This window comes from Theobroma cacao, chromosome 1, assembly GCF_053813885.1.
Source record: "Theobroma cacao isolate CCN51 chromosome 1, ASM5381388v1, whole genome shotgun sequence".
In the NCBI taxonomy this organism is placed as follows: Eukaryota; Viridiplantae; Streptophyta; class Magnoliopsida; order Malvales; family Malvaceae; genus Theobroma; species Theobroma cacao.
Window position 1 is genome coordinate 4055390 of NC_142639.1, and position 13929 is coordinate 4069318.

The window sequence follows — 13929 nt, forward strand, 5'->3', positions numbered from 1 at the left end:
GGAAACCCAGCCGCCTTCTTTTTGCTCTGTTCAGTACTTTCCTGAGTGAGTCTCTGGTCTCTTTTTTCTCTCCAATAATGATCATTTTCCATGTAAAAGTTTAATCATTTTGCATGGAATTTGAAGAGTCATACGACATCAAAAGTTCCCAATCAAGTCAAATTTGCGGTGCTCAATCATTTGCCTCCGTGTAATATTTTAACGTTCGAATATAATTTTTTTGTAAAATTAGAATTCCTTGGACAAAAATTAAACTGTTTTCACTTGAACAAAAGTCAACCGGAAATGCTTTACCCTGAGTCCTTGATGACAAACCCCATGACTTTTTTGCATGTCCCTTTTGAAGATAATGCATATCCTTACTTGAAGGCCAACCACATTTGATGCTTGAAATGAAGGAGGCACAGCTTTATCCCACCTCCCTCCAGCTAATTTTCCCTTTCGGTTCCCAGGATAAAGGGCCAAAAAAAAAAAAAACTGTGTGAAAACAGATTCCTTGGTAGAATAATAATCATATATTATGAATTAAAAAGATGTGACCCTTATTGACAATTTGACATCAAGACTTATGTATATAATGACTTTACTCTTGACTAGGCATATTCAAGTGCTTTATAATTAAGTCATTTTGTTTAATTTGATTTTGAAATTTTTTGAGTAATTATCTATTATTATAATTTTGATACTTCATGATGGAATGAAATTATCCCTTTCAAAAAATAAAATAAAATTTTTAAACTTCACAAACAATATATTAATTTTTTTTTAAATTTCATTTATTCTTACATAATAACAACCTTATAAATATATCATTGAGGAAAATCTTTAATTTCACGAGTATGTTTGTAGTTTGAAAGTCTCATTTTTGTTAAAACATTTTTTGATAATATTTTTACACTGCTTCAATTTGTACCTATAGATAATTCTTGATGTTGTTTGTTTTTATCTCTCTTTTTATTAATGAAAACTTATATTTATTTTTTTTAAAAAAAAAACAGGAGTCACGGTCAATGTACATGACAATTTTTTCCATCTAATTAACATTGACTATTTCTTGGTAAGTAAATAGGTGACAAATTCCAAGTTACTTTAACATGGTGGGGTATTGTGACAAATTACAGCATGAAAGTAGAACCGTGTGTAAGAGTTCTCTCCCATTGGGTCAAGCTCCGGCAACCCAGAAGGATTTAACAAATTTGAATGAATATGGCTTCATGAAAAAGGGGAAAAATATAGAAGAATGGAAGAAATAAAGGTACTACCGTACAAACTTTTTGAAAAAGTATGAAACAAATTATTATATACGCATGTATATAATTAGTGGTAATAAAAAATTTTGGCATAATAATTGTTCCCCACTGATTCCAAATATCCAGCATCCAGTGGAAAGCTGGTGATGAACACATTCATTGACAGGACAAAACCCACCAAACTTTCACCAAATTTTCCCCGAAGAAATTAAGAGAAGAAAAAAACAAAGCCAAAAACTAATTTTTGTGTTTGTTTAATCGTAGTTCAAATGTTCATATCAGATCACAAAATGAGAATTTTTGTTTTTATTTTTATAATCATTCGATTTCTCTCTATCCGAATCAAGAAATCTCATTCAATCTTTTTGTTATTTTAAATAATATAAAGTAATTAAATAAGAATAAGGGGAGACTTAAACTTTGATTATAAGCCACTATACATTAAAGATTGTTTTACGTTCTTCTTTTATGTCATGTAATGCTACCAAACCAAAATTTTTCCATCTTAATTACAGAGGGCATGAAATGAGTGTATATGCAGGATAGATGCATGACATTTGGGTGGGGGAAACTCCAGCTTTAAAGGATATGCATCTTGTCATCATACAGTGGGATATGTCCTAAAGATGGGAAAAGGGAAGAGATAGAACATTAACATCATTCTTGTTGTAGTCGTCAACGATTCCTCAGCTCATACTAAAATCAACATTAACACCACCGACCTTTGTTTGGACTGTTTGGGTCAAAAGTCGTAAGAAAATGGGCCCTGCTCCTCCTTACACGTAGCTGCCTGACTTTGACTATTCCTCCTTGTAGCGAAGGATCCTAGAAAATGAACCCACCTTTTTTCGATTACAAACTTTGGGAACCTTTCCAAATGCCGTCCATTTTGGTCGGTTTTGGGTTGGTTTATGGTCTCATCTACCTTCAGTAAGTACAGTACTGCAATTGAGGTTGCAAAATCTCGCCAAAATGGTTGGTTAATTAATTAGAAAGGCTTTAGTCTTACAAGTTAAAACGACGGTTCCTTCAACCACTTTATACTGCAAATTAATTAACCACTGACCATCAACTTAATTGCTCTCTCCATCGGTATATATGTTGAGAATTATCGTTGCCGCTTGAACTTAATTAGGAGGGTGAAAGGGGCTTCACTAGCTAGTTTCAAACTTATTAGGGCTGCTGCCGCAGTATCAATTAAAGATGAAAAACTATTCATCTCTTTGCATGCATTTATAGACTTTTAGAAAATGAAGGGAGGAGATCCCTTTGAACATGCTATGGTGCTCCATCATGCATGCACGACTGTTTTACCCCCCGAAAGGAGTTTAATTAATCGCACATCTGTTTCGGACTTTTTCTTAGTGGATAAAGAATGTTCACCCAAAGGATCAATCTTTTAAATTGAGTTATCCTATTTATTTAACTAAGAAGAGAGCATTACAACTTGAGTTCAAAGTCATTATTAGACAATATTCCTCATCTTATTTTAACTGTCCATTAAGTTATATACACAAAGAGCTTAATAGAATGTTCATGATCTACTCTCTAAAGATTGTTTTACTCGCCAATGAAATTCATAATATTTATAATTATTTAATTTCAGCCATCCGATTGAGATTTATTGTATATACCATGAACTGTAAGTGATATAAACATTTTTTTTAATGGACTTCTCTCTACGTATTCAGCTCCTTCAACTGATATATTCCCTTCCCTTGAAACCCATGTACTAATTAGGTTTAGTTTGCTTGGAATTTTAAACCCTCGACCATGTACCAAAATCAAAAGTAAGAGTTACTCTTTCTGAAAACAATGACAAAAGCAACAATATTTAAATATAAGATATTTATTTAGATATTTACTCTATCCTACAGCCTAAGATTTGCTTAGGCAGCAAAACAGAGTTACCCTCTGATGTTCCTCTTAGCTTGTAACCTCGGAACTTCCAAACATCGGATGGTGTTTCTATCAATCGATGCTACTCCAATTAATGTTTGCTTTGAAGCAATGGAATCACAGGAGAAAAGAGAAAGTTGCAACAAACTTAATTCCCCATTAAAGACAGAAAGAGATAAGAGAGAATAGAGAGTCAGAAGTCAAAGTAGAGAAAGAAACTGAGGCAGATGACGATCTTTGGTGGGGACTAAGATAACCTTTTATTTAGGACAGCAATTATCTAGAAAGTATTAAATATTTTCACAAGGCCCCATCTGTATGCCTCCCAACTGTTACAATCATCCTACCTCACAATTACATATCTTCTCTGTTCACATGTATGTATGTATATATGTTCGTTTCAAATATATAGTTAAATTAATGGTATTTTCCAATTCAATAATGAGAATGATATACTCAAACTCCCCTTATTATAAAGAAAGTTGCCCATTCACTACTTTACAGAAGAAGAATGTATATGAAAAAAACAATCCAATTGCGTAGGGCTAAAAGCAATTGATTAGGACATTGAGATAATTTTAGATCATTGTCAAAATGCGATGTCAATTTATTCGATTTTAACTCTATGGGCATATCATAAAAGATCATAATTTAATCATCTTAGTAAAAACTTGAAGAATAAAAAAAAACAAAATAAAAAAAAAAAACCTGTTATTCAATCCATCGACTACAAGGTGCAAATTACAAGGAGAGTTTACACAACGACCTAAAGATAAACAAATTATCTAAAGGTTCCTAAAAACTCTAAATTGTCAAACCTAAGAGAAAAACTGCCTGTAAATCTCCAACTTTAATGGAGAAAAAGAGCTACTGCTTTCAGTGGGAAAGGGGCGACGTAGAAAAGTCAAATCCTCTCAAAAACCTCTGCAAGCTAGCTAGGAGAATCCACATAGAGCACATGGGGGAGTTAAACATGGTCAACAAGTCAACCACGCAAAAATAAACACAGGAGAAACTCCCTTACTGCAAAATTGGTTCCTCCCAGCTTTTGTTAATGGCAGGTGGTCATTGTTACTGAGTGAATAATTTACAGGCTACTTTTCTCTCGTTAAGGTCTGAGGAAGGAACAAACAAAGATAAACTGTAGAAATCATCACTGATACAAAAAAAGAAGATAAATAACTCTATAGCGTTTATTCCTATCCAATGGAAGTCAATGGGTAATCCTTTTTTTCTCAATGTGAACATGGTGTTGCAACTTCATCACATGAACTTGTGCAAAGCCATTCGAAGGCTTTTCACAAGATCCTTCACTGTCATTGAAAACTCAGCTTCCATCTGCAATTTGACATAAAACTATGGTTGAAGTCAAGGGTTGTTATAACTTGTAACTAAACTAGATATGAAAAAGCAAAGCAAGCTTGAGAAAAGATTGAATACAAATGGAGAAACAAAAGTTCTCTACAATCGCTAAAAAGGTCTATTGAATTAATTACCTTAGCAACAATGGTTATGTCTTGAGTAGCTTGTCCAAAGGGCAAGACATTGGTATTGAGCACAGAGAGATGAAGCTTTTCGACTTCGTTTATGATGTTTGGTATGCACCCTTTGTTTTTCTCGCAGTGGATTCTGATGAGCACATCCTTGTCTGCAACTCTTGCTTCAATTTCGGGGAGTGGCTTGTTAGAGTGGCTATCAAAGTTCTCATCAGATGAAGATGTCTCATCATCTGCAAAAATTTGGGTTTTCCTCACAAAGATTACAGATTCCATTGTTTTCTTAGCGACTTGTTCCTCAAGTGTTGTTACTCGTTCTTGAAGCTGTTTCAAGTATTTGATAGCGTCTCCAAGAACGGAAGCCTTGTCCGTCTGCATAGGCATATGAGATCAGCATAAGGCTAAGCTTTGTTTCTTTTGAAAGTACTTTGCTTTTGATGAATTCCAAAAGTTATTGCATGAAATACTAATATCATATGAAACAAATTAACATTAGGCTAAACCTTCATATTTTATGACAATTAAGAGTCCCATCTGACAGAGAATCATGAAATTTAAACATCACATATGAACCCAAATCTAAAAGATTGAACTTAAGCTTTTATTAGCTCCTTTATTTCAAAGAAATCACTTCATAATTTCTTGACTGCTTTGTCCCCATGAAATCATATGGAATTCATCAATCAGGTTAAGGTAAGAAAGCTAAAACTTAATAGTTTTAATGAAATTTCAAAGCAACAACGACCGACAATACTTGTTCTCTACAATGACCTAAACTATAAAACAAGGAAATTTAAAAAAGGAATCTTTGAAAAGAGTTAAGGACTCTGAACTTGTACCTTTTTGAGGCCAGGAATAAGTGCTGAAAGAGATATGAACCTCTGGCTGAGCTTCTCACGGCGTTTTCTTTCAGCAATTACATGATCTTGAGCATGTAATGGAGTCCTAGTCAATGAACCAACCCTCTTTGAAACCTGCCCATATTTAGGTGAACAATATTGGTCCTTGTAGGCATTTTGAGGAATCAAATTAGATGGAAATTCAATATAATTTCCATCATAACCCACCTCATTTTTTGGTTTCACAGCACAGTCTAGACCATAATATTGCTGGGAAATAGCTGGTGATGAATTCCAGTTGTCGAAGGATATAATATGGGAAGACGGGGAAGAAGACGCCTTTGGTGGGATGTTTTCTGTGATGCAAGAGTTCGGGCTGTTGGTCTTGAGTTGTTTCATTGGCCTTTGAAAGTTGTCGACCTGATGAGAAGCTCCAATGCATGAACCATTCATATTGTTGTGGGAGCTAATTTTCTGGTCGATATTTTGATAAGATGAATAGCTCTCAGAAGAAAAAGATTGGAAATTGAGATCGTCAAATGCATAGTCCATGGGGTTCATCATTTGGTATTGTGGGAGAAACGTGGAGTCCTCCATTTCCTGGCAATCAAAATCATCATAATTCTCCTAAGTAAGATTTGTTTCTTTATTTTTGCTTCACAAAGGTTGGGAACAGTGGAAGAACAGTCTTTACCAGTTCAGATGACCATTTGCCTGAAGCGATTTCCATTAAAGAAGCTTTTTTTTTTCCTTTTTTTGTTGGGGTCCTTACACCTGGAATGATTAAACAGGGCACCAAAATCTTAGAAATGAAGGCTCCAACCAAAGAAATCAAGCAATTAAAAGTTGCTAAGATTTCAAGCTATATATCTGATACTAGTACTATATATCCCATAATCATCTTTGCTTTTGACTAAAGAAACTACAAAGAAGAAAAAGCTAAGCAAAACTATACCAAAGCACAGATCAAGAAGAGAAAATCCATTAAAGACCCAGCAGCAAAAACCATCAAAACTTAAGGCCAAAACAGCATAAAATGGAATATAAAAGTTAATTATAGAGATCCAAAAATCTCCAGAACGAAAAGTCAAGTGGAGTTTGGGGTTAGGGAGTTGAAAAGCTTACCTTCAAACAAAGACTGGGAGTCTGAAGGGAAGTTTTTTCAGCTTTTGGTTTGATGGAATTCTTTCCCTATTCGCCAGGAGGAAACAAATTCGTGAATCTATATATACAGGTGTACGGGTACGTACGCGCTTCCAAGTATTATATGGTGTTCTCACATGTGTGAAAATATCGTTCCCCTTTTCTAGTTTTCACTATTCATGTGGAGGCTCTGTTTCTGGACTTTCTCCTTTGAATTTAATATTACTAAACTAATATCCCCACATTAATAAAGGATCTCCTGCTTTTCTTGTCATATTGCGATGGCTTTTCAACATAAAAACTATGTAGTACTAAAAGACTTCACTGTTCAGTAAAAATATCGCTGCTATCTCTTAATTTGTTTATTTTAATTGGGAACAGAACTTGAATACTTGATGTTTGCTTAGTAATTTATACTGCCATTTTTTCTTGGTTATATTTGCAGTAGAATTGCTAAATTTTGTTCCTTGTAACTTTAAAATTTTTGTCAGAGAGGGAGGAAGAAACTTTCCTATAATGGACACTGCCATACTGGTATTGCTTGACTCTTCTGAAAATATCCACTTGTTGGAATCTCATTTTATATCCGGAAATGGATATGAATACAACTTCCAACGGTAGGGTGATCTCCTTCTCCACATTGAAGAGATTAGCACATTTTTATTTTGCTTATAAAAATGCAAAAAAAGACTTAAATGACATGAATTAAAAAGTCTATTCCCTTGAGATTTCCTCTATTCATAGTCAGATTCAGCAACAAAAGTAGGATTGGCTCTGACATGGTTTGAGAATCAGGTGGCATGAGAATGGGATTTTAGGTGAAAATCTTATCAATAACCTTACAAGTATAAGTTAAGTGCTCTCATTTTATTTTTGATTTTTGATTTTATCTTTTTCATTGAATTTTAATTAATTCTTATTTAATTAATTGTTATAAAATAAAACAAATTTCATCCAAAAGATTTTACTTAAGTCTTTATGTAAGATCTTGTTTGATAATTTTTTTCATCAATTCTTGATTACGAAATCATGCGTTATTCTATTTTATGATACGATCGTCTAAATTATGAATTGTTTATATCATATCTCAAAACAATTCAAAAAAAACATTTTCTTTCAAAGAATTTTTTAATATTTAGCAATGGAAATGCTTTATACACTTTTATGGCTCTAATGACCCCCCTAGCATTACAAATTGGAATGGATCCCAATAACACCAATTCAAGCAGCTGTCTCGTAGTTGTAATACAACAAAGAAACCAATAAAGAAAGATATAATTGGCACATGCCTATTTCTCTCTAGAGTTTGCAAACGTGTAAGCAACTCCGTGTTGCCCCTACATATGATGTGTTAAGGTTGAGTCTCAGTCACATGCAAAATTAGGAACCTCGAATGAAGGTCCCTATTGCTATTGGGGAAAGAGAATGGTTCCTAAATCCCAACACTGAGCAAAGAGAGAGGACCCGGATGGTCAAAGCAGGCTCCGCTTTCCACACGGGCCAAACAGCTAGCGGCCATTTCTTCCTTTCATTTCATCACCAATCTAATTAGTTGTTATATCATCCTTCACATAATAAAAGAAAGCTGAAAAGATAAGATGGGAGGTCTCAAATTGAAATATATATTTTTTGTTTTATTTTATCAACTAATATCTAATTTTTTAAAAACATCAATTGGCTTGTGTTTTCTTTATCATAGAAGTTGGAATGGATGATCCAAAATTAAAGATTTCAGTAGTTTCTTTTAATGATTTGGGATCTAATTAAGAGATTGTACTTTTTGTTTTTATGGTTCAAAGACAATTGGATATAGGCCCTTCAAATATATTAATATGGCTCTTAAAAATGGAGGGATTATGTTGTTAGTTGGAACAGGTCCCCTCTATCTTCCAACTCCATAGACTGGTCAATTGTTTCTTATTTTTCTTTTTCTTAAAAAAATTAATAAAACTATTATCAATAAGATGTAATTTACATCCAAGAAACCCACTCCTTCCCCTCTCAAAAAAAAAAAAAAAAAGAAAAAGAAAGAAGTTATTGTTACAACATCGTTTAATATTGTTTAGTATTTTGAAACAGAGTTCATTTTTGAATATTAATAGATTTGAGATAAATTAAGATGAAATCTTAAAAGAGAAGGTAATTTATTCAAGAAAATATCATCTTTTATTTTTCTTGCTGCCGATTCGAATGTGAGAATCAGAACTAGCTAGCTAGCTAGCTTTATGTTGTAATATGAGCAAGGTGCTTAAATCACCATCAAAGGATTACTATCTACTTAGCCAAAGGTAACTTCTTTTCCCTCTTAAAATGATTGGGCAATCTGAGAATAGATTTTGTATGAGAATTTAGTAAAACATAGTAAAGAAGAAGACATATAAACAAAGACATTGAAAAAGAAATGTAGGTGAGTTGTCTCCTAAGCGAAAATGATAGCTTCTTACTTGCACTTCTCTCCTTTCACTTGAAACTTTTCTTTATTGATACAATCTCTTTCTCCGTCCATCTCTCAATTAATCTGCCATAGCCTTCAATTAACAAAGGAATAATGATTATTGTGGGGATTATGAAGATCTACATTTCTTAATTCTTTAATACCTCAGCCACGACAAATTTTGTCAACTTTAACCATCAATTCGAGAAGCAAAGGGAAAAAGATTACCGGGGAGGAAATAATTAAAATGGCGTGCAATTAACGATAATTGTATTATTAATTTAATCCTATTTAGTCAAAAAAAAATTATTCATCATTGGCGCCATGTCAAGAAAAGAATTAAGAAATAACAATCAGAAACGTTTTTTTATGTAGCAATTAAAAAAATGTTATTTGCATTGGATTATCCTAAATTTAGAAGGTTTGCTTTTGATTAGTGGGGTCTATTTTTCTTTGTTTAATGTTCTTAGTTTTGAGGCTCATTTGATTTTCATGTTACATCATCATGTCGTAGTTTCCAAGGAGCTTCTAACCTGAAATTTTTTTAGTTTATTTTTTCTTTAACTAGAGTAAAGTTAGACCAAAGGAACAAAACGGACGGCGCAATCACGTTATAAACGTGGTTTAGCTTTACTAAAGACAACAAAAAAAAAAAAAAAGAAAAGAAAAATAAAAGACACGTGATTAACAGTTCAAATTGGCTTGTAAATTTTTATGTTTAATACTTATTTAATTTAATTATTAATTAAACCAATGGGGTTTGAGCTTAAGTTAAAAGCTTATTTATTTTAATTATTAATTTACGCTATTTAACTATCAGAGCTCTTTTCTTCTTTTTTTTTTTGCATTAGAAATGAAGCAATTCCATAAGTATATATATACTATTATAAATAAATACAATAAGGCAGAAATATAATTATACAATTAATAAGCTTTTTCACACATATTTTTTATACTCTAAATTAGCTGCAGCTTTCTCATAGATTTTTTTTGGTGAAATTAAATGGAAATAAAAAACCTTTCTATTTCAATTTGTTTATTAATTGGACTTGAAAGTTAATTTGAAGCTCATTTACTAACTGTATAATAAAATGGATATAGATATTAGATTAAACCTAAATAGTTAAAAAAAATTGTAATCATTATATAAAATTAGATTCTCATTAAAAAATAGCCAGCTTCTGAAAAAATAATTAAACAAAAAGAAGTGGGCTATTTCTATGTATGAAGCAAAGCATCTGATATTGATCATTAGACTAGAATTTGAAGCTTTGGACCCTTTCTGGCCCTGTTTACCAATTTTAGAAAATTTGGATGATCTCAAGGCTTCAAACTGAGATTTAATTAATCTTTGTCCGACACATTAATTTTGAGAACTGATATCAGATATCACTGGCAAAAGGATAATCAATATATAATAATAAAATATTAGGATGCGTCTCCTTTTATCACATTGATCATTTTCCAAATCCAAAAACAATTTTGTGTGAATATATATTTTCAAAAACAATTTTAATTAAGTCACGAAAAATCGAAGAAAATGAATCTGGACATGATCTCTTAGAAACTGAATAAAGAAATTAGAGATATCAAAAACATATTGTGTTCTAATTGACCAAATTAAAAAAATAAATAAAAAAATATTGAAAACAAAGCATATCGAGTGCTGAAGAAGAATAAACTTTTGTCGACCCTTAACCCTCTCAGCAATATATCAAAATTCCAAAAAATATATCTTTTTCTTTGATAAAAAAATGATAAATTATCTGATGAAATATTTAAAGCTACCATATCTAGTGCAGATTTTGCTTTTCACTCAAAATGAAACGGATCCGTAGAATTGAATAATTCTCATAAAACAATAAGAAACAATGGCACCTCATGCGTATCATGTGTACTTTTGTCTTAATTGAACAAACTTTAAATTGGTCTTTGGATTAATTTAGTCATGGACGGAAATGATGTTCTAGATAAAGTACATACACGCATTATACCTAGTTCATTTCATTGTTTGAACTCTCGGCAGGATTTTGGAGTTGAAATATTGAATAAATTCAATTAATAATATGTAGATTACCATTTTCAACTTTATGGTTTTTATTGATCTTTAATATTTAATAAAACAGTTTAGGGATGATTTTATATAGAACTTTTATCCATGTATTACCGTTAAGCTGCATGCGCTTGTTGTATACCGACTTATAATTACTAGTAAATGCTACATATATCAGCTAGGTTTGAGGCATTTTGAGACCTTTAAATTCTCTCCTTATTATTAAACTTTAAGTTGGAGTTCTTTTTTAATTTTCTTTTTCGTTTTAAACTTGGGCAAAAACTCACAAGCAAAAATCAATTAAAGTCTATAAATGAGGACCCTGCGAGCCTGCAACTCCAATGAAGTACTTAAGAGAACTAGATCTTTTTTTTTTTTTTATAGAAAAGAGGGAAAATTTATTAAATATGTTATTTTTATTACATCAATTGTAAATTCAACAGTGAATCAGGATACGACATAGTATTAAATTGTCATCGCACCCGAATTCATAATAATTTTGTCGCATTAATGAAAATTTTGTATTTATTGATAATGACAAGATAAAATAATTAATAATGTGTCATATCACGACTTGTAAATTACAATTGATGCAATAAAAATTGTTTATCGCATACTGATGCTCAACGTCCATATGCAAACTAAAAGATAAATCTTAAAAGTAATATGCCATCGCATTGCATATAAGAATATGTTTTAAAATGCACATGAAAGTTGTATAGTAGATTCCTGTAGCACCAATCATCACACTCGAAAACCTCTCAAATGTGATCTTAGTTTTTTTTTTTTTTTGAAAGATATGGTAATTTCATTACTAAATGTCATCGTAATTAGTTAATTGCATGCTGATTTGGACATTACTAATCACTTGCCTTTTTAAAATATTTTTTAGATGGAAGGTGCACTTCAAAGTTGAACTAGAGCTGGCATATTATGAGTTACAGCACTAGCTAGCTAGGGTTTGAAAAGTCAGAAGATGGATTGTATTATGTATGCTGAGGTTTTTGATTACTACGAGAAAAACCAATTTTTTTTTTTCAATAGGAGCTATGAGGAAAACTTGATGAAAGATGTTCTTTTCCCACTGTGTCAAGGACAATATTAGAAATTTAGGGGGTGGGAGATATTGACATTCCACCCATGGCATAGCCTTAAAAAACAAAGATTACATATTAATAAATAATTATATAAACTTACAAGTTAAAACTAAGTTGAGTCGTATGAATCCTAATGGGAAATGGTGGGAAGTTGACTGGCAGCAATATTAATTAGCTTAACTCAAACCCCCGTTTTCCTGGAGGTTGGAGTAATGGAAGTCAGCTATGTAAGCTTACATCATGCATATAATAATTTACTTTTCAGAATGATTCAACCATTTTTTATCTTAACCAATACAAATTGAACCCAACCATAAGTTTATGGTGAAATTGAAGCCAACAATAAGTGATCAAGGTTCCAAATCCCGGCCAGCAAAAGGCATCTTTGATAAAGTCATAAAGATTATAATCATTACTTGTGTACTTGTCACCCAGCTTTTCTTGTGGTAGTAGCAATTTTTCAACGTGGTTTGGAGTCAAAGACCATTACAAGCAAGTTGCAATCTAACAAATACCTAGTTGGGGTATCTAAATCTCCCAACTAGTTGGTGTCAGATTTTCTTTGATCATCAAAGAGAATGGGGAATTAAATAACAGGTTTGGGATCATTTTCTTGGGTAAACTTTGGACTCTTGCAAATTAATTTGGGAAAATAATTATATATTTCATGTTTATTTGTTGTGCAATCGAGAAGGATGTATAACCAAATTGTATCCATATACCTGTTAAGTAATCTTGGTTTTGAAATGATAACTTAGAGATTGAAACAGGAATTTGAACTTTTACCAAAGAGAATTACAATTTTCCTCCTATTCTATTCTAGAAGGAAAATGTATCCTTTGTCCACATTTTGTCCCTTTGATTTAATGTGACATTCATATTTTTTTTTTTTTGAGGAAAGTGATATCACTGATATTCATATTTGTTTGACGACGTGGATGTATATTCATCCATGAATTAATTGAATGAGGCATGATATTTCTTGTACTATATAAAAATCAATAATATAATTGCCACGTCGTCGAATGAGAAAGTGGAAGTGATAAAAAATCCAAAAGAAAGCTAGGATCACCTTGTTCAATTTGAATAATTGGCAGAAAGCATATATAGACTGAAGACGAAACTGGAAAGAAGCGTGAATCATGAGTAATATAAACCCATCTTTCAATATAATGGGAAAGAGATTATTTTGTTGTTTCAATTTTCAAACAACAACCTAACTATTATAAGATTTAACAATTCAGTATTTGTTTGGTTTTCAACAAAACATCTAATTATTTGGTTATGATCTTGATGTATAGATAGAGAAATAGATTGAATTGCTTGAATATATATATTTATATTGGTTTCCTGATGATGTGGAGAGGACAAGGAAGATCTGTTTCTTTGAATTTGGTCGATATGCACATGATGGAAAAACTTTTGTACACTTCAATAAACCATACGTTGTATTTATTCCAAAATTCACAAGTTATACAAAACAATTATCTATTTCTTCTTGTAGCTAGAACATTTTCACACTGTTGTATTAAAACCCAAATTGGTACGGGGCAGCGGGAGATGAACTGAATAAAATTAAGTGGTCACACTTCTGCAACGTGTATATATATGGAAAGACTGAGGCTTTTGTTTTGTTTTCTCTGTCTCTTTTATGTGAGAAAGTGTATCAACCCAAAATCCCAAATCCATACCCACCCCAACAACTTGAGTTAATTCCA

General features: G+C 32.1%; 1 protein-coding gene across 4 annotated transcripts; it reads right to left on the reverse strand.

Annotated features, from left to right (window-relative positions):
* Positions 1-3844: 3844 nt before the first annotated feature.
* Positions 3845-6730, reverse strand: LOC18611377 (transcription factor bHLH19-like). Of its 4 annotated transcripts, none has more exons than XM_088803558.1 (6): positions 6610-6729; positions 6179-6258; positions 5713-6084; positions 5485-5619; positions 4646-5017; positions 3845-4505 (listed from the first exon to the last, which is right to left on the reverse strand). In XM_088803558.1, exons 2-6 carry the CDS (start codon positions 6212-6214, stop codon positions 4413-4415), a joined length of 1008 nt encoding a protein of 335 aa, XP_088659684.1. In that variant the 5' UTR covers positions 6215-6258; positions 6610-6729; the 3' UTR covers positions 3845-4412. The 4 variants fall into 4 exon arrangements, with proteins under 4 accessions (XP_088659684.1, XP_007047664.2, XP_088659678.1 ...); XM_007047602.3 differs by having other exon boundaries at positions 3845-4487; positions 6610-6728; XM_088803552.1 differs by having other exon boundaries at positions 5485-6084; positions 6610-6730.
* Between the last annotated feature and the right edge of the window lie 7199 nt (positions 6731-13929).